The sequence below is a fragment of the Coregonus lavaretus genome (assembly GCF_964263955.1).
Source record: "Coregonus lavaretus genome assembly, chromosome: 13".
In the NCBI taxonomy this organism is placed as follows: domain Eukaryota; kingdom Metazoa; phylum Chordata; class Actinopteri; order Salmoniformes; family Salmonidae; genus Coregonus; species Coregonus lavaretus.
The window spans coordinates 922,617-939,680 of NC_140000.1; the positions used below are offsets into that span (position 1 = coordinate 922,617).

The 17,064-nt window shown below is 42.6% G+C and overlaps 1 protein-coding gene across 1 annotated transcript in view; it reads right to left on the bottom strand.

The window, feature by feature from the left end:
* Positions 1-520: 520 nt before the first annotated feature.
* The window catches only part of LOC311139272 (uncharacterized protein), a gene marked incomplete at its 5' end in the record, with an annotated part of 67,458 nt that continues 50,914 nt past the window's right edge, over positions 521-17,064 (bottom strand). The window contains 4 exons of the mRNA XM_084174160.1: positions 521-3,119; positions 5,478-5,633; positions 11,200-11,277; positions 16,979-17,058. Of these exons, the coding sequence (XP_084030286.1) occupies positions 3,085-3,119; positions 5,478-5,633; positions 11,200-11,277; positions 16,979-17,058 (349 nt within the window). The 3' untranslated portion in view covers positions 521-3,084. The remainder of the gene's footprint in view (positions 3,120-5,477; positions 5,634-11,199; positions 11,278-16,978; positions 17,059-17,064) is intronic.

Sequence of the window (17,064 nt, forward strand, 5' to 3'; positions counted from 1 at the left end):
GTGGAGATTCTTTGGTCTTTGCCTCTCAGCCACAGACCATTTCTGCAGTTTCTTCAGAAGTCTGATCTCTCCTCTAATTCAACGCGCTTCGACCTTAATTGATTTCAGATGCGTCTCAGAGACCTTTATAATGCCAGCGTAGCCTTTTGATGTGTGGTGGCCCCTCAGGAAACCATTGTGGAAATGCACCTCAACAGTGAGTGTGATACAATAGTCATTGGGCTTTTTAGACTGGGGAGTCGGAAAACCTTTTATAGTGTGGCTTCACTGGTGTTTGTCACTGTCTGACACACTTAACTGTTGGCTGGACTTGAAGTATCAACTGGACTGGACTCAAGTGTTACTGTTCAAATGAAGCCCGATTTACCTATCAAGACAACCCATTTTAGTGGTAACAGGGAAAATGTCTCATCCTCTTGAGTCCTGCTGTTCTACTGTATGTACTGAGACAACATAACTTATCCCTGGTTCTAGCAGGCCCTACTAATCAAACACAGAGCTACAGAACAGTTCACCGTTTTAGTACAGTTTTATTGGTTATAAAACAAATAATCAAGTAAAAAATAAATAACTTCCTAATTCAGTTTCAAAGGTTTGGTGGTCTGGTGAGACATTCCACTGGTACCTGTTTGTTCTACATTATGAATGAACCATTTCAGTCCAAAAACACACATTAGACCACAGGCCTAACTATATTCAACTCTCCTCTTCTCCTCACAGTGGACGGGCCCCGCGTTGCATAATCATAATAACGGCAATAAGGAAAACGAGTTAGCGTAACTTAACACTTATTCGTACAAGACCAAGTCCATGTCAATTAACAATGTGATAACAGTACGATCGGGCAGAACGCGTGAGAGTCTTACAGTAGCTGTAGTTTTCTTTGATAGGACAGTGGTTAAAGTTAGGTTCCTCGATGTTTAGGCTTACTTAAAAACAAATGCCTCATCGTACAATAACAGTGAGGGAAAGGCTGCTTCAACAGAGGTCACAATGTCTCATTAAATCAAGAAGAGAGGCCACTGTACGCAAATACTGAGGAACCATTGTGAGAACTGGCTTGACAACTTAAAGATTGAGGGGAAAGTCAACATGGAAGCACTGAAATGTAAATGACACATAATATATATATATAAAAAGCTGACAGCCTGTACAAATGTCATCCAGTCATGATCTCAAATTACAAAAAGATGTTTGACTTATTACACATCAACCCAACGACACAATCCAGTAATTCCCACTGCGCTGGCTCACAGGGCTGCATGCAACTGCACTAAAAAGGTAAGTAATTTTAATGTACATCATTGGGCATAGTTTCTCTTCCTCAATCCCCCTACATCCCACACACCAGCATTTACGTAAATCAGGCACTTTTCGGATATCCTAATCTGACATCGCTATCCTACAGGAATAGCATACAGGAGACCCTGGCTAGCGACACAGGGGTATCTGACGCCTGCCGTACATATTTTTGACATCTTCATTAACCCACAGGGACTTAGAAAGGTGGTTGTCCTGTCTGGGCTTCTCCAATCACTTCCACCTCTCCTTCAGTATCTGCTGCAGCTTCGCTCCTCTGTCCAGTCTGGTCTGTGTGTCCAGTCTGGGCTTCTCCAATCACCTCCACCTCTCCTTCAGTATCTGCTGCAGCTTCGCTCCTCTGTCCAGTCTGGTCTGTGTGTCCAGTCTGGGCTTCTCCAATCACCTCCACCTCTCCTTCAGTATCTGCTGCAGCTTCGCTCCTCTGTCCAGTCTGGTCTGTGTGTCCTGTCTGGTCTGTGTGTCCTGTCTGGGCTGTGTTAGCGGTGGCTCTCCTCTGTGTGACCACGTCTCTGGAGAAGCGCCTCATCATTATCCCTGGGGACCTTAGCTCAGTGTCCTGGGAGTGGGATTGGGGTGCAGGGTAATTGGGCTGGTAGTACTGAGGGGGGTAGCCTCTATACCCAGCGTATGGGTCCTCTTCCTCATCATCTTCCTCTTCCTCGTCGTTGTTGTAATTTCCACGGGGGTCATAACGGCCAGTGGGGTCATAGTTTTGGTAGTTGGTGTGGGGGAGTTGTTGTACTATGATGGGGAACATCTGGATCAGTGGATGTGTCATGATGTTGGGTCATCACTAGCAACCTCTTTCTAAACCACCACCGCCTAAGTTAGCTTGTTGCCTGGGGTTAGCAGAATGACGGACAGGAGAAAGCAGACAGAGAGCCACAGGCACAACATTACTCTAATGAGAAGAAGAACACAGTGTGGAGCTGTGGATGTATAAAGAGGGAGGGTGAGCCACACCAGTGGGAGTAAGTGGGAGTCTGATTAGTATTTGTCATTCACAAGGATGCCTTGATCAGGAGAGAGCAGATATACACAGGGAGGAAGGAAGATGGTGGCTGGTGGGTTGGGTGAAGCAAAGCATTGTCTAGAAAACAATATCTTTTTGATTCCTGTCTTTAGAAAAATCAAGATGGATTGTTTTTCAAGCTGGGGTGATGCAATGCGAGGTTTGCAAGCACTACACACTGTCTGATGACAGGCAGAGATAGATGGAGAGCGTAGCGCTTGTTTGAACACAGTGGTGGTGATCTCAAGGGCTAGGTAGGGGGGCGGGAATGGGTTGGAGAGGAGAGAAGAGGAGGGGAGAGGGTGGTTGATGGTCTCTATGTGGGGAGAGGAGAGGGTGGCTGATGGTCTCTTTATGTGGGGTGGAAGAGAGGATGGCTGATGGTCTCTTTATGTGGGGAGAGGAGAGGGTGGCTGATGGTCTCTTTATGTGGGGAGGGAAGAGAGGAGGAGAGGGTGGCAGATGGTCTCTATGTGGGGAGAGGAGAGGGTGGCTGATGGTCTCTTTATGTGGGGTGGAAGAGAGGATGGCTGATGGTCTCTTTATGTGGGGAGAGGAGAGGGTGGCTGATGGTCTCTTTATGTGGGGAGAGGAGAGGGTGGCTGATGGTCTCTATGTGGGGAGGAAGAGAGGGTGGCTGATGGTCTCTTTATGTGGGGAGGAAGAGAGGAGGAGAGGGTGGCTGATGGTCTCTTTATGTGGGGAGGGAGGGAGGGAGGAGAGGGTGGCTGGAACTAAGAGAATGTTGCTCAGTAGTCATTCTCATATTCCTGTTCCCGTCCTCCTTGAGTTAGAACCAGAACAGAGGAGACAGACAGAGAGACAGAGAGAAACACGGACCTTACGTCAGTACAGATACCAGACCACATAACACCAACATGCTACCATTCCAAATACCACATGGACCCACTAGTGGATGTACTAGTCAGTATCTCTGACCCACTAGTGGATGTACCAGTCAGTATCTCTGACCCACTAGTGGATGTACCAGTCAGTATCTCTGACCCACTAGTGGATGTACCAGTCAGTATCTCTGACCCACTAGTGGATGTACTAGTCAGTATCTCTGACCCACTAGTGGATGTACCAGTCAGTATCTCTGACCCACTAGTGGATGTACCAGTCAGTATCTCTGACCCACTAGTGGATGTACCAGTCAGTATCTCTGACCCACTAGTGGATGTACCAGTCAGTATCTCTGACCCACTAGTGGATGTACCAGTCAGTATCTCTGACCCACTAGTGGATGTACCAGTCAGTATCTCTGACCCACTAGTGGATGTACCAGTCAGTATCTCTGACCCACTAGTGGATGTACCAGTCAGTATCTCTGACCCACTAGTGGATGTACCAGTCAGTATCTCTGACCCACTAGTGGATGTACCAGTCAGTATCTCTGACCCACTAGTGGATGTACTAGTCAGTATCTCTGACCCACTAGTGGATGTACCAGTCAGTATCTCTGACCCACTAGTGGATGTACCAGTCAGTATCTCTGACTCGGACTGCTGTGTTATGGCAGCTGCTCATCAGAGCTCTGAAAGCAGACATGTAGAGACACAACAAAGTGCTGTCATCTTTATTTCTCTTTTCTTCATGTAAGAAAGTGTAATAAAGATGTAGAACAGCGAACACAGAGTCACAGGATACATGGTTTTACATCCAGTATACTTACAGTATACTATCTCAGTCATGCACAACGTGTGGCGATGCATTTTATGTCAAATGCATCACCACGTGTTACTGTAAGATGCAATCCTATCTCAAAGTGATACAATCCCATTTTTACCACATCGGTGTGAATGTACCAATTGTTCAATGACAAATACCCTGCCTGAATTCAATCAAAACAGCTATAGCATAACTGTGTTAGTGTTAATAGCCTTTTAGCCCAAGTTAGCAGTGAAGGAATAACCAGTAAAAAGAAAGCAGGCCCACTAAGGACTTCCAAACTGACTTCTGGATCGCTTGCTGCTGGGAGTGACAGTGGAATGTTTTAATCAATAGTTGTGATCAGTGTGGTAGGTTTTCTACATACAATACAGTGTGATGATAGCTTCGCAGACAGACTCTCTGAGACACTTCATAGTCTAGCAGGGATGAGCCAAGACATGCTCACTCATATTAAACCTTCATTAAACCTTCATAGTGTGGATGAGACCATAAACTTCTCACGAGAACATACGTCACATCATAATATTTCGAAGGCTCTAAAATACTTTACGAAATTTATAAGGACAATTTACAATGTCAATCTCTGTAAGATTTACCAGTCGCCAGTTAGTCAGACACTGGGAAAATACTTTTACTAGATGGAAAGTCAGGGCAGAGCCAGACGCTGGAGTTGCTTATGTCCTGAAACGATCTGCAATAAACATCGTCAAGTGTCTTTAATTTCATCTAATGAAAATAACACTAACCATTCGTCTATACAAACTGGGTCATTGTCCCTTCAAAATACTGGGTCAAAATAGCAGATGACTAGAATGACATTACTCTCCTGTCATTACGGTCACAACTGCAACGTAGGATGAAGAGAAGACTTTAGATCTGACATACAAAAGACTTACTGTCACTCCCTCTTTCTACATTTTAGGTTTTGATTGAATTCAGGAATAATATACACTGAGTGGGCAACACATTGTGACAGACTGTCCAGGTGAATCCAGGTGAAAGCTATGATCCCTTATTGATGTCACTTGTTAAATCCACTTCAATCAGTGTAGATGAAGGGGAGGAGACAGGTTAAAGAAGGATTTTTAAGCCTTGAGACAATTGAGACATGGATTGTGTGTGTGCCATTCAGAGGGTGAATGGGCAAGACAAAATATTTAAGTGCCTTTGAACGGGGTAACTTGACACAACTGTGGGAAACATTGGAGTCAACATGGGCCCAGCATTCCTGTGGAACGCTTTCGACACCTTAAAAGAGTTCATGCCCCCGACGAATTGAGGGTGTTCTGAGGGCAAAATCAATATTAGGAAGGTGTTCTTAATGTTTTGTACACTCAGTGCATAACCATACACAGTATCCATCAGATTTAATGTAGAGTGGTATAAACCCAGTTCCTCCTAGTAATCTCAGTCCTACAGTATCCAGAACATATAGATAGGGATATCTATGTGTTCCGATGGTGGTTACCTCCAACGTTGTAGCCCAAACAGGAGTTCTGGTCACAGTAGCCAGCAGCACCAGCGGGGCCCGTGGATCCAGGGGTGCCCGGTCGCCCTGGGGGGCCCTGGCTACCTGGTCTACCTGGGGGGCCCTGGCTGCCTGTACGGCCCTCTCCTAGAAGACCTGTGGAGGCAAGATACACAGTTAGTAACAGGACCTACAAGGGACAAAATATATACCAAAAACCAGTCTCTTGCTACGGCTGACCATGTTGTATACTGTAGAGATAAAATAATGAAAACAATGTTTTATGAATCGTCCCTCCTGTTACTTCTGCGATGACAAACTAGGATGTAAAATAGTCTGTGTGTTGTTGAGTGTGCAGACTACAGGCAGTGTGTTTAAATATGTGTGTGTTCCCTCAGAATAATGCCATGAACCCAGATCAGACAGTTTGGATTAGTTTATTATCCTACTTCGGTTGGAGTTTCCACTACAGAAGCCTGTCCTTCAGCCCAGTTCCAGCCCAGTTTGACTACATTTACATTTTAGTCATTTAGCAGACGCTCTTATCCAGAGCGACTTACAGTTAGTGAGTGCATACATTATTTTTTATTTTTTTTCATACTGGCCCCCCCGTGGGAATTGAACCCACAACCCTGGCGTTGCAAACGCCATGCTCTACCAACTGAGCTACATCCCAGTATGACTACAGCAGCCCAGTATGACTACAGCCCAGTATGACTACAGCAGCCCAGTATGACTACAGCAGCCCAGTATGACTACAGCCCAGTATGACTACAGCCCAGTATGACTACAGCCCAGTATGACTACAGCCCAGTATGACTACAGCAGCCCAGTATGACTACAGCAGCCCAGTATGACTACAGCAGCCCAGTATGACTACAGCAGCCCAGTATGACTACAGCAGCCCAGTATGACTACAGCAGCCCAGTATGACTACAGCAGCCCAGTATGACTACAGCAGCCCAGTATGACTACAGCAGCCCAGTATGACTACAGCAGCCCAGTATGACTACAGCAGCCCAGTATGACTACAGCAGCCCAGTATGACTACAGCCCAGTATGACTACAGCCCAGTATGACTACAGCAGCCCAGTTTGACTAGATCAGCCTAGTCCCAGCCCAGTATGACTACAGCAGCCCAGTATGACTACAGCAGCCCAGTTTGACTACAGCCCAGTTTGACTACAGCAGCCTAGTCCCAGCCCAGTTACAGCCATGAACACACAGATCTATGTTTGCTGACATGGCAACAATCTGAGGCGTTGTGGTGGTCAGTGAGATATGAGTGGAATCCTCTGTCGGATATTACATTTACAGAGTTCTGCTTTTGGATAAAAATATCATCCCTGATTTCCAGCAAAGTAGTAAAACCTCTGGCAGAACCCACAGTCTCCTCCTGATGATTCATCGGGAACTTTCAGATATGTTGTTTTGCCGTTAATACATTTCAGAGAACTTTGTCAGAGCTGAGTATCGATTAAACAACAATCAGCAGCATTGTCCTGTATTGATTTTAATTTTAAAATAAATTGTAGTGTACAAAGAAGAATCAATACAAAGGGGTTTGTTTTTCACAAAAATATTGTCCAAACATCTGTTTGACATTCTTAGACCGCAATCCAAGAAAGATAAACTTTAAATCCAAAACACATGAGGATTTTTCTGATGTTATTAAAAGTTTCAAGCGTTGTTTTCTTTATAGAAAGCCCATAGTTAGAGGAATTTCACTGCAGTCTGAATACAAAAGAGCTGTCAATCAAAAAAAACACTGTGGCCTTTGATTTACATCAGCCGTTAGTTTCCCATGGAACCCAAACTGTTCTACAAATACCTCTCATTATAGTGCTGGACTGTCTGTATAAGAAGGTGGCAGTGAATGGGATGCATATCTACACATGCATTATCTGGGGGGGGGGGGGGGGGGGGTGATGTGAGGATGACAAGGAGAAGTGTACACAGTGAACATACTGCATGTGGATTAATATACACTCTGCCTCTACATATTGCATGTGGATTAGTATCAACATTGCCTCTACATACTGCATGTGGATTAGTATACACTCTGCCTCTACATACTGCATGTGGATTAGTATACACGCTGCCTCTACATACTGCATGTGGATTAGTATACACTCTGCCTCTACATACTGCATGTGGATTAGTATACAAGCTGCCTCTACATACTGCATGTGGATTAGTATACACTCTGCCTCTACATACTGCATGTGGATTAGTATACACTCTGCCTCTACATACTGCATGTGGATTAGTATACAAGCTGCCTCTACATACTGCATGTGGATTAATATACACTCTGCCTCTACATACTGCATGTGGATTAGTATACACTCTACCTCTACATACTGCATGTGGATTAATATACACTCTGCCTCTACATACTGCATGTGGATTAGTATACACTCTGCCTCTACATACTGCATGTGGATTAATATACACTCTGCCTCTACATACTGCATGTGGATTAGTATACACTCTGCCTCTACATACTGCATGTGGATTAATATATACTCTGCCTCTACATACTGCATGTGGATTAGTATACACTCTGCCTCTACATACTGCATGTGGATTAATATACACTCTGCCTCTACATACTGCATGTGGATTAGTATACACTCTACCTCTACATACTGCATGTGGATTAATATACACTCTGCCTCTACATACTGCATGTGGATTAGTATACACTCTACCTCTACATACTGCATGTGGATTAATATACACTCTGCCTCTACATACTGCATGTGGATTAGTATACACTCTGCCTCTACATACTGCATGTGGATTAATATACACTCTGCCTCTACATACTGCATGTGGATTAATATACACTCTGCCTCTACATACTGCATGTGGATTAGTATACACTCTACCTCTACATACTGCATGTGGATTAATATACACTCTGCCTCTACATACTGCATGTGGATTAGTATACACTCTGCCTCTACATACTGCATGTGGATTAATATACACTCTGCCTCTACATACTGCATGTGGATTAGTATACACTCTGCCTCTACATACTGCATGTGGATTAATATACACTCTGCCTCTACATACTGCATGTGGATTAGTATACACTCTACCTCTACATACTGCATGTGGATTAATATACACTCTGCCTCTACATACTGCATGTGGATTAGTATACACTCTGCCTCTACATACTGCATGTGGATTAATATACACTCTGCCTCTACATACTGCATGTGGATTAATATACACTCTGCCTCTACATACTGCATGTGGATTAATATACACTCTGCCTCTACATACTGCATGTGGATTAGTATACACTCTGCCTCTACATACTGCATGTGGATTAGTATACACTCTGCCTCTACATACTGCATGTGGATTAATATACACTCTGCCTCTACATACTGCATGTGGATTAGTATACACTCTGCCTCTACATACTGCATGTGGATTAGTATACACTCTGCCTCTACATACTGCATGTGGATTAATATACACTCTGCCTCTACATACTGCATGTGGATTAATATATACTCTGCCTCTACATACTGCATGTGGATTAGTATACACTCTGCCTCTACATACTGCATGTGGATTAATATACACTCTGCCTCTACATACTGCATGTGGATTAGTATACACTCTACCTCTACATACTGCATGTGGATTAATATACACTCTGCCTCTACATACTGCATGTGGATTAGTATACACTCTGCCTCTACATACTGCATGTGGATTAATATACACTCTGCCTCTACATACTGCATGTGGATTAATATACACTCTGCCTCTACATACTGCATGTGGATTAATATACACTCTGCCTCTACATACTGCATGTGGATTAGTATACACTCTGCCTCTACATACTGCATGTGGATTAGTATACACTCTGCCTCTACATACTGCATGTGGATTAATATACACTCTGCCTCTACATACTGCATGTGGATTAGTATACACTCTGCCTCTACATACTGCATGTGGATTAGTATACACTCTACCTCTACATACTGCATGTGGATTAATATACACTCTGCCTCTACTTACTGCATGTGGATTAGTATACACTCTGCCTCTACATACTGCATGTGGATTAATATACACTCTGCCTCTACATACTGCATGTGGATTAGTATACACTCTGCCTCTACATACTGCATGTGGATTAGTATACACTCTGCCTCTACATACTGCATGTGTTGTCTGGATATCATGTTTATCGTCTGTCTGTATTGGGTAAATCCATTTGAATTCAATCACGTTTGACAGCATCCTTTTTTATTTAAAAAAACTTTCCATACATGTTTGCCAATGAAAGAAGTGGCCAGAAAGTGACTTTTTGGATCTGAATGCCAAAACATTTCAGAGATAAATGTGCTCAAAGTTTACCCATTTTGCATACCCTACCATACTATGAGACATCCATGTCTTCATCACTGGAAAAGATTGAGATTGGTATTATTTAAAAGCTTACAAACAGGGTTGTCAAACTGTTTAATAATGGTATGGTGGGGTATGATGCAAAATGGGTCAACTTTGAGCACCTTTATCTCTTGAATGTTTTGGTATTCAGGTCCAAAAAGTCACTTTCTGGCCACTTCTATCATGGGGAAATATGTATGGAAGATTTCGTTCAAATCAAAAGGGGTGCTGTCAAAAAGAGATTGAATTCAAATCAAAGGGGGTGCTGTCAAAAAGTGATTGAATTCAAATCAAAAAGGGTGCTGTCAAAAAGTGATTGAAATCAAATCAAAAAGGGTGCTGGCAAAAAGTGATTGAAATCAAATCAAAAAGGGTGCTGTCAAAAAGTGATTGAATTCAAATAAAAAAGGGTGCTGTCAAAAAGTGATTGAATTCAAATCAAAAAGGGTGCTGTCAAAAAGTGATTGAAATCAAATCAAAAAGGGTGCTGTCAAAAAGTGATTGAATTCAAATCAAAAAGGGTGCTGTCAAAAAGTGATTGAAATCAAATCAAAAAGGGTGCTGTCAAAAAGTGATTGAATTCAAATCAAAAAGGGTGCTGTCAAAAAGTGATTGAAATCAAATAAAAAAGGGTGCTGTCAAAAAGTGATTGAATTCAAATCAAAAAGGGTGCTGTCAAAAAGTGATTGAAATCAAATCAAAAAGGGTGCTGTCAAAAAGTGATTGAATTCAAAGCAAAAAGGGTGCTGTCAAAAAGTGATTGAATTCAAATGATTTACCCTATATTCTGTTTATTATGGCAGCACCACTTCACCAAGTCAAATTCCTGAATATGCAAATGTATTTGGCGAACAAAGGTGATTCTGATTCTGTAAGATGGAAGGATGAGAGGGAGGAGTGTGATGGAAGGATGAGAGAGGAGTGTGATGGAAGGATGAGAGGGAGGAGTGTGATGGAAGGATGAGAGGGAGGAGTGTGATGGAAGGATGAGAGGGAGGAGTGTGATGGAAGGATGAGAGGGAGGAGTGTGATGGAAGGATGAGAGAGGAGTGTGATGGAAGGATGAGAGAGGAGTGTGATGGAAGGATGAGAGGGAGGAGTGTGATGGAAGGATGAGAGGGAGGAGTGTGATGGAAGGATGAGAGGGAGGAGTATGATGGAAGGATGAGAGAGGAGTGTGATGGAAGGATGAGAGGGAGGAGTGTGATAGAATGATGAGAGGGAGGAGTTTGATGGAAGGATGAGAGAGGAGTGATGAGAGGATGTAAGGGGATGTTGTGCTGGTCCTTACCTGGTGGCCCTGGGGGACCTCTGGGGCCCTGTGTCCCCACACCTTGACTCCCCCTCTCCCCCTTCTCTCCTGGGAAACCTGAGGACAGACCACACACGAAGAAGATATGACTTTGACCTTAACAGAAAGTCACCATGTCCTCATGTAACTTCTTACCTTCTCCTAGTACCTCTCTGACACCCAGTACACTGGTCTTCATCTAGTCAGACTAACCCTAACCCTTCTCCTAGTACCTCTCTAGTCAGACTGCCCTCCTCTACTATGCCCTGCCAAGCAATGCTTTAACTGCTCAGTAAGCCAGTACTCTTTCCTCTGGTGGCTGTACCCAACCTAGTCCATTAGTATGCCTTGGTTTCCCTGCTCTACCGTCCCCTGCCAAGCTGAACCAAGCCAAGCTCCTGCCCTAGCGAGCCCTGCCAAGCCAAGCCGAGTCAGAGGAGTGGTGGTGTGTGCTGTTGTTTAACACCAGGCTGACACTCTGTTTATGGTGTTTAACACCAGGCTGACACTCTGTTTATGGTGTTTAACACCAGGCTGACACTCTGTTTATGGTGTTTAACACCAGGCTGACACTCTGTTTATGGTGTTTAACACCAGGCTGACACTCTGTTTATGGTGTTTAACACCAGGCTGACACTCTGTTTATGGTGTTTAACACCAGGCTGACACTCTGTTTATGGTGTTTAACACCAGGCTGACACTCTGTTTATGGTGTTTAACACCAGGCTGACACTCTGTTTATGGTGTTTAACACCAGGCTGACACTCTGTTTATGGTGTTTAACACCAGGCTGACACTCTGTTTATGGTGTTTAACACCAGGCTGACACTCTGTTTATGGTGTTTAACACCAGGCTGACACTCTGTTTATGGTGTTTAACACCAGGCTGACACTCTGTTTATGGTGTTTAACACCAGGCTGACACTCTGTTTATGGTGTTTAACACCAGGCTGACACTCTGTTTATGGTGTTTAACATCAGGCTGACACTCTGTTTATGGTGTTTAACACCAGGCTGACACTCTGTTTATGGTGTTTAACACCAGGCTGACACTCTGTTTATGGTGTTTAACACCAGGCTGACACTCTGTTTATGGTGTTTAACACCAGGCTGACACTCTGTTTATGGTGTTTAACACCAGGCTGACACTCTGTTTATGGTGTTTAACACCAGGCTGACACTCTGTTTATGGTGTTTAACACCAGGCTGACACTCTGTTTATGGTGTTTATCACCAGGCTGACACTCTGTTTATAGTGTTTAACACCAGGCTGACACTCTGTTTATGGTGTTTAACACCAGGCTGACACTCTGTTTATGGTGTTTAACACCAGGCTGACACTCTGGTTATGGTGTTTAACACCAGGCTGACACTCTGTTTATGGTGTTTAACACCAGGCTGACACTCTGTTTATGGTGTTTAACACCAGGCTGACACTCTGTTTATGGTGTTTAACACCAGGCTGACACTCTGTTTATGGTGTTTAACACCAGGCTGACACTCTGTTTATGGTGTTTAACACCAGGCTGACACTCTGTTTATGGTGTTTAACACCAGGCTGACACTCTGTTTATGGTGTTTAACACCAGGCTGACACTCTGTTTATGGTGTTTAACACCAGGCTGACACTCTGTTTATGGTGTTTAACACCAGGCTGACACTCTGTTTATGGTGTTTAACACCAGGCTGACACTCTGTTTATGGTGTTTAACACCAGGCTGACACTCTGTTTATGGTGTTTAACACCAGGCTGACACTCTGTTTATGGTGTTTAACACCAGGCTGACACTCTGTTTATGGTGTTTAACACCAGGCTGACACTCTGTTTATGGTGTTTAACACCAGGCTGACACTCTGTTTATGGTGTTTAACACCAGGCTGACACTCTGTTTATGGTGTTTAACACCAGGCTGACACTCTGTTTATGGTGTTTAACACCAGGCTGACACTCTGTTTATGGTGTTTAACACCAGGCTGACACTCTGTTTATGGTGTTTAACACCAGGCTGACACTCTGTTTATGGTGTTTAACACCAGGCTGACACTCTGTTTATGGCGTTTAACACCAGGCTGACACTCTGTTTATGGTGTTTAACACCAGGCTGACACTCTGTTTATGGTGTTTAACACCAGGCTGACACTCTGTTTATGGTGTTTAACACCAGGCTGACACTCTGTTTATGGTGTTTAACACCAGGCTGACACTCTGTTTATGGCGTTTAACACCAGGCTGACACTCTGTTTATGGTGTTTAACACCAGGCTGACACTCTGTTTATGGTGTTTAACACCAGGCTGACACTCTGTTTATGGTGTTTAACACCAGGCTGACACTCTGTTTATGGTGTTTAACACCAGGCTGACACTCTGTTTATGGTGTTTAACACCAGGCTGACACTCTGTTTATGGTGTTTAACACCAGGCTGACACTCTGTTTATGGTGTTTAACACCAGGCTGACACTCTGTTTATGGCGTTTAACACCAGGCTGACACTCTGTTTATGGTGTTTAACACCAGGCTGACACTCTGTTTATGGTGTTTAACACCAGGCTGACACTCTGTTTATGGTGTTTAACACCAGGCTGACACTCTGTTTATGGTGTTTAACACCAGGCTGACACTCTGTTTATGGTGTTTAACACCAGGCTGACACTCTGTTTATGTTGTTTAACACCAGGCTGACACTCTGTTTATGTTGTTTAACACCAGGCTGACACTCTGTTTATGTGTTTGACACCAGGCTGACACTCTGTTTATGTGTTTAACACCAGGCTGACACTCTGTTTATGGCGTTTAACACCAGGCTGACACTCTGTTTATGGCGTTTAACACCAGGCTGACACTCTGTTTATGTGTTTAACTGACTGGAGGAGAGAAGCAGAGGCCCTACTGCTGACTAGCCTCAGCTCTCTGCTCTCTGCTCTCCCTGTACCATTATCAAGTCTGTTCTAATTGGCAACACAAAGACTATTGCTGCAGACGCTCAAACATCCTGTATCTCTATGTAAATAGTTCAGGTTATGTTTGTGTATAATGTTCTGTCATATTCCTGTTTGTGTATAATGTTCTGTCATATTCCTGTTTGTGTATAATGTTCTGTCACATTCCTGTTTGTATTTAATGTTCTGTCATATTCCTGTTTGTGTATAATGTTCTGTCATATTCATGTTTGTGTATAATGTTCTGTCACATTCCTGTTTGTATTTAATGTTCTGTCATATTCCTGTTTGTGTATAATGTTCTGTCATATTCAGGTTTGTGTATAATGTTCTGTCACATTCCTGTTTGTATTTAATGTTCTGTCATATTCCTGTTTGTGTATAATGTTCTGTCATATTCATGTTTGTGTATAATGTTCTGTCACATTCCTGTTTGTATTTAATGTTCTGTCATATTCCTGTTTGTGTATAATGTTCTGTCATATTCATGTTTGTGTATAATGTTCTGTCACATTCCTGTTTGTATTTAATGTTCTGTCATATTCCTGTTTGTGTATAATGTTCAGTCATATACCTGTTTGTGTATAATGTTCTGTCACATTCCTGTTTGTATTTAATGTTCTGTCATATACCTGTTTGTGTATAATGTTCTGTCACATTCCTGTTTGTATTTAATGTTCTGTCATATTCCTGTTTGTGTATAATGTTCTGTCATATAACTGTTTGTGTATAATGTTCTGTCATATTCCTGTTTGTGTATAATGTTCTGTCATATTCCTGTTTGTATTTAATGTTCAGTCATATTCCTGTTGTGTATAATGTTCAGTCATATTCCTGTTTGTGTATAATGTTCTGTCATATTCCTGTTTGTGCATAATGTTCTGTCATATTCCTGTTTGTGTATAATGTTCAGTCATATTCCTGTTTGTGTATAATGTTCTGTCATATTCCTGTTTGTATTTAATGTTCAGTCATATTCCTGTTGTGTATAATGTTCAGTCATATTCCTGTTTGTGTATAATGTTCTGTCATATTCCTGTTTGTGCATAATGTTCTGTCATATTCCTGTTGTGTATAATGTTCAGTCATATTCCTGTTGTGTTTAATGTTCTGTCATATTCCTGTTTGTGTATAATGTTCTGTCATATTCCTGTTGTGTATAATGTTCTGTCATATTCCTGTTTGTGTATAATGTTCAGTCATATTCCTGTTTGTGTATAATGTTCTGTCATATTCCTGTTTGTGTTTAATGTTCTGTCATATTCCTTTGTTTCTTGCGATATGTCTGTTGTTTGTATGGACATGATTCTTCTGCAAAACCAATTTCCCCCTGATAAATCTTTCTACCACTAACATCTGTAGCTATGTTTCATAGATTTCAATGTTTCAGACTACTCAGTTTTATCTGTATGTAATGTTGTTGGAGCAGCCTACTACTTTTAATTATCTAATCTAATCAATTCAACCAATCAATCAATATCTCTAGCTATGATGATGTTTCAGACCGGTCAGTCATATCTCTAGCTATGATGATGTTTCAGACCGGTCAGTCATATCTCTATCTATAATGATGTTTCAGACTGGTCAGTCATATCTCTAGCTATGATGATGTTTCAGACTGGTCAGTCATATCTCTAGCTATGATGATGTTTCAGACCGGTCAGTCATATCTCTATCTATAATGATGTTTCAGACTGGTCAGTCATATCTCTATCTATGATGATGTTTCAGACCGGTCAGTCATATCTCTAGCTATGATGATGTTTCAGACTGGTCAGTCATATCTCTAGCTATAATGATGTTTCAGACCGGTCAGTCATATCTCTAGCTATGATGATGTTTCAGACTGGTCAGTCATATCTCTATCTATGATGATGTTTCAGACTGGTCAGTCATATCTCTATCTATGATGATGTTTCAGACCGGTCAGTCATATCTCTATCTATGATGATGTTTCAGACCGGTCAGTCATATCTCTAGCTATGATGATGTTTCAGACTGGTCAGTCATATCTCTATCTATGATGATGTTTCAGACTGGTCAGTCATATCTCTAGCTATGATGATGTTTCAGACCGGTCAGTCATATCTCTATCTATGATGATGTTTCAGACTGGTCAGTCATATCTCTAGCTATGATGTTTCAGACTGGTCAGTCATATCTCTATCTATGATGATGATGTTTCAGACTGGTCAGTCATATCTCTATCTATGATGATGTTTCAGACTGGTCAGTCATATCTCTATCTATGATGATGTTTCAGACTGGTCAGTCATATCTCTAGCTATGATGATGTTTCAGACCGGTCAGTCATATCTCTAGCTATGATAATGTTTCTGGCTCTGTTGGTCTGGGCAGGAGGGGTGGATAAATCCATCCCAGGACTTGTTCCTTCCATCAACGGTGTGAGTGACAGACCAGGGTCACAATAGGTCATGAGAAGACAACTAGGAAAGTTAAACATGTCTTTTACATGTCTGTCATTTAGTAGAATCACTTACCCTGAGCGACTGACAGTAGTGAGTTCATACATTTACATACTGGTCCCCCGTGGGAATCGAACCCACAACCCTGGCGTTGCAAGTGCCATGCTCTACCAACTGAGCCATACGGGAGTTCAGACCAGGGCGTTGATATAAAACATATAAGATACTAGGAAGTAATTGATTTCCGATACAAATGATCAGATACTAGAAAGTAATTGATTTGTGCTACACATTAGCGTGGCTAGCAGTATGAATGGAAAGTTCAAGGTCAGGGTGTGGATATAGAACAGATAATATACTGATTTGTTATGGCCATCCAATGGCGTCTAATGATGTATAAACACCGTACTGTACCTCTCTCCCCCGGTCGTCCATTCTGACCGTTGGTCCCAGGGAACCCTGGTCTGCCAGGGGGCCCCCCTCTCCCTGTGGCCCTGGTA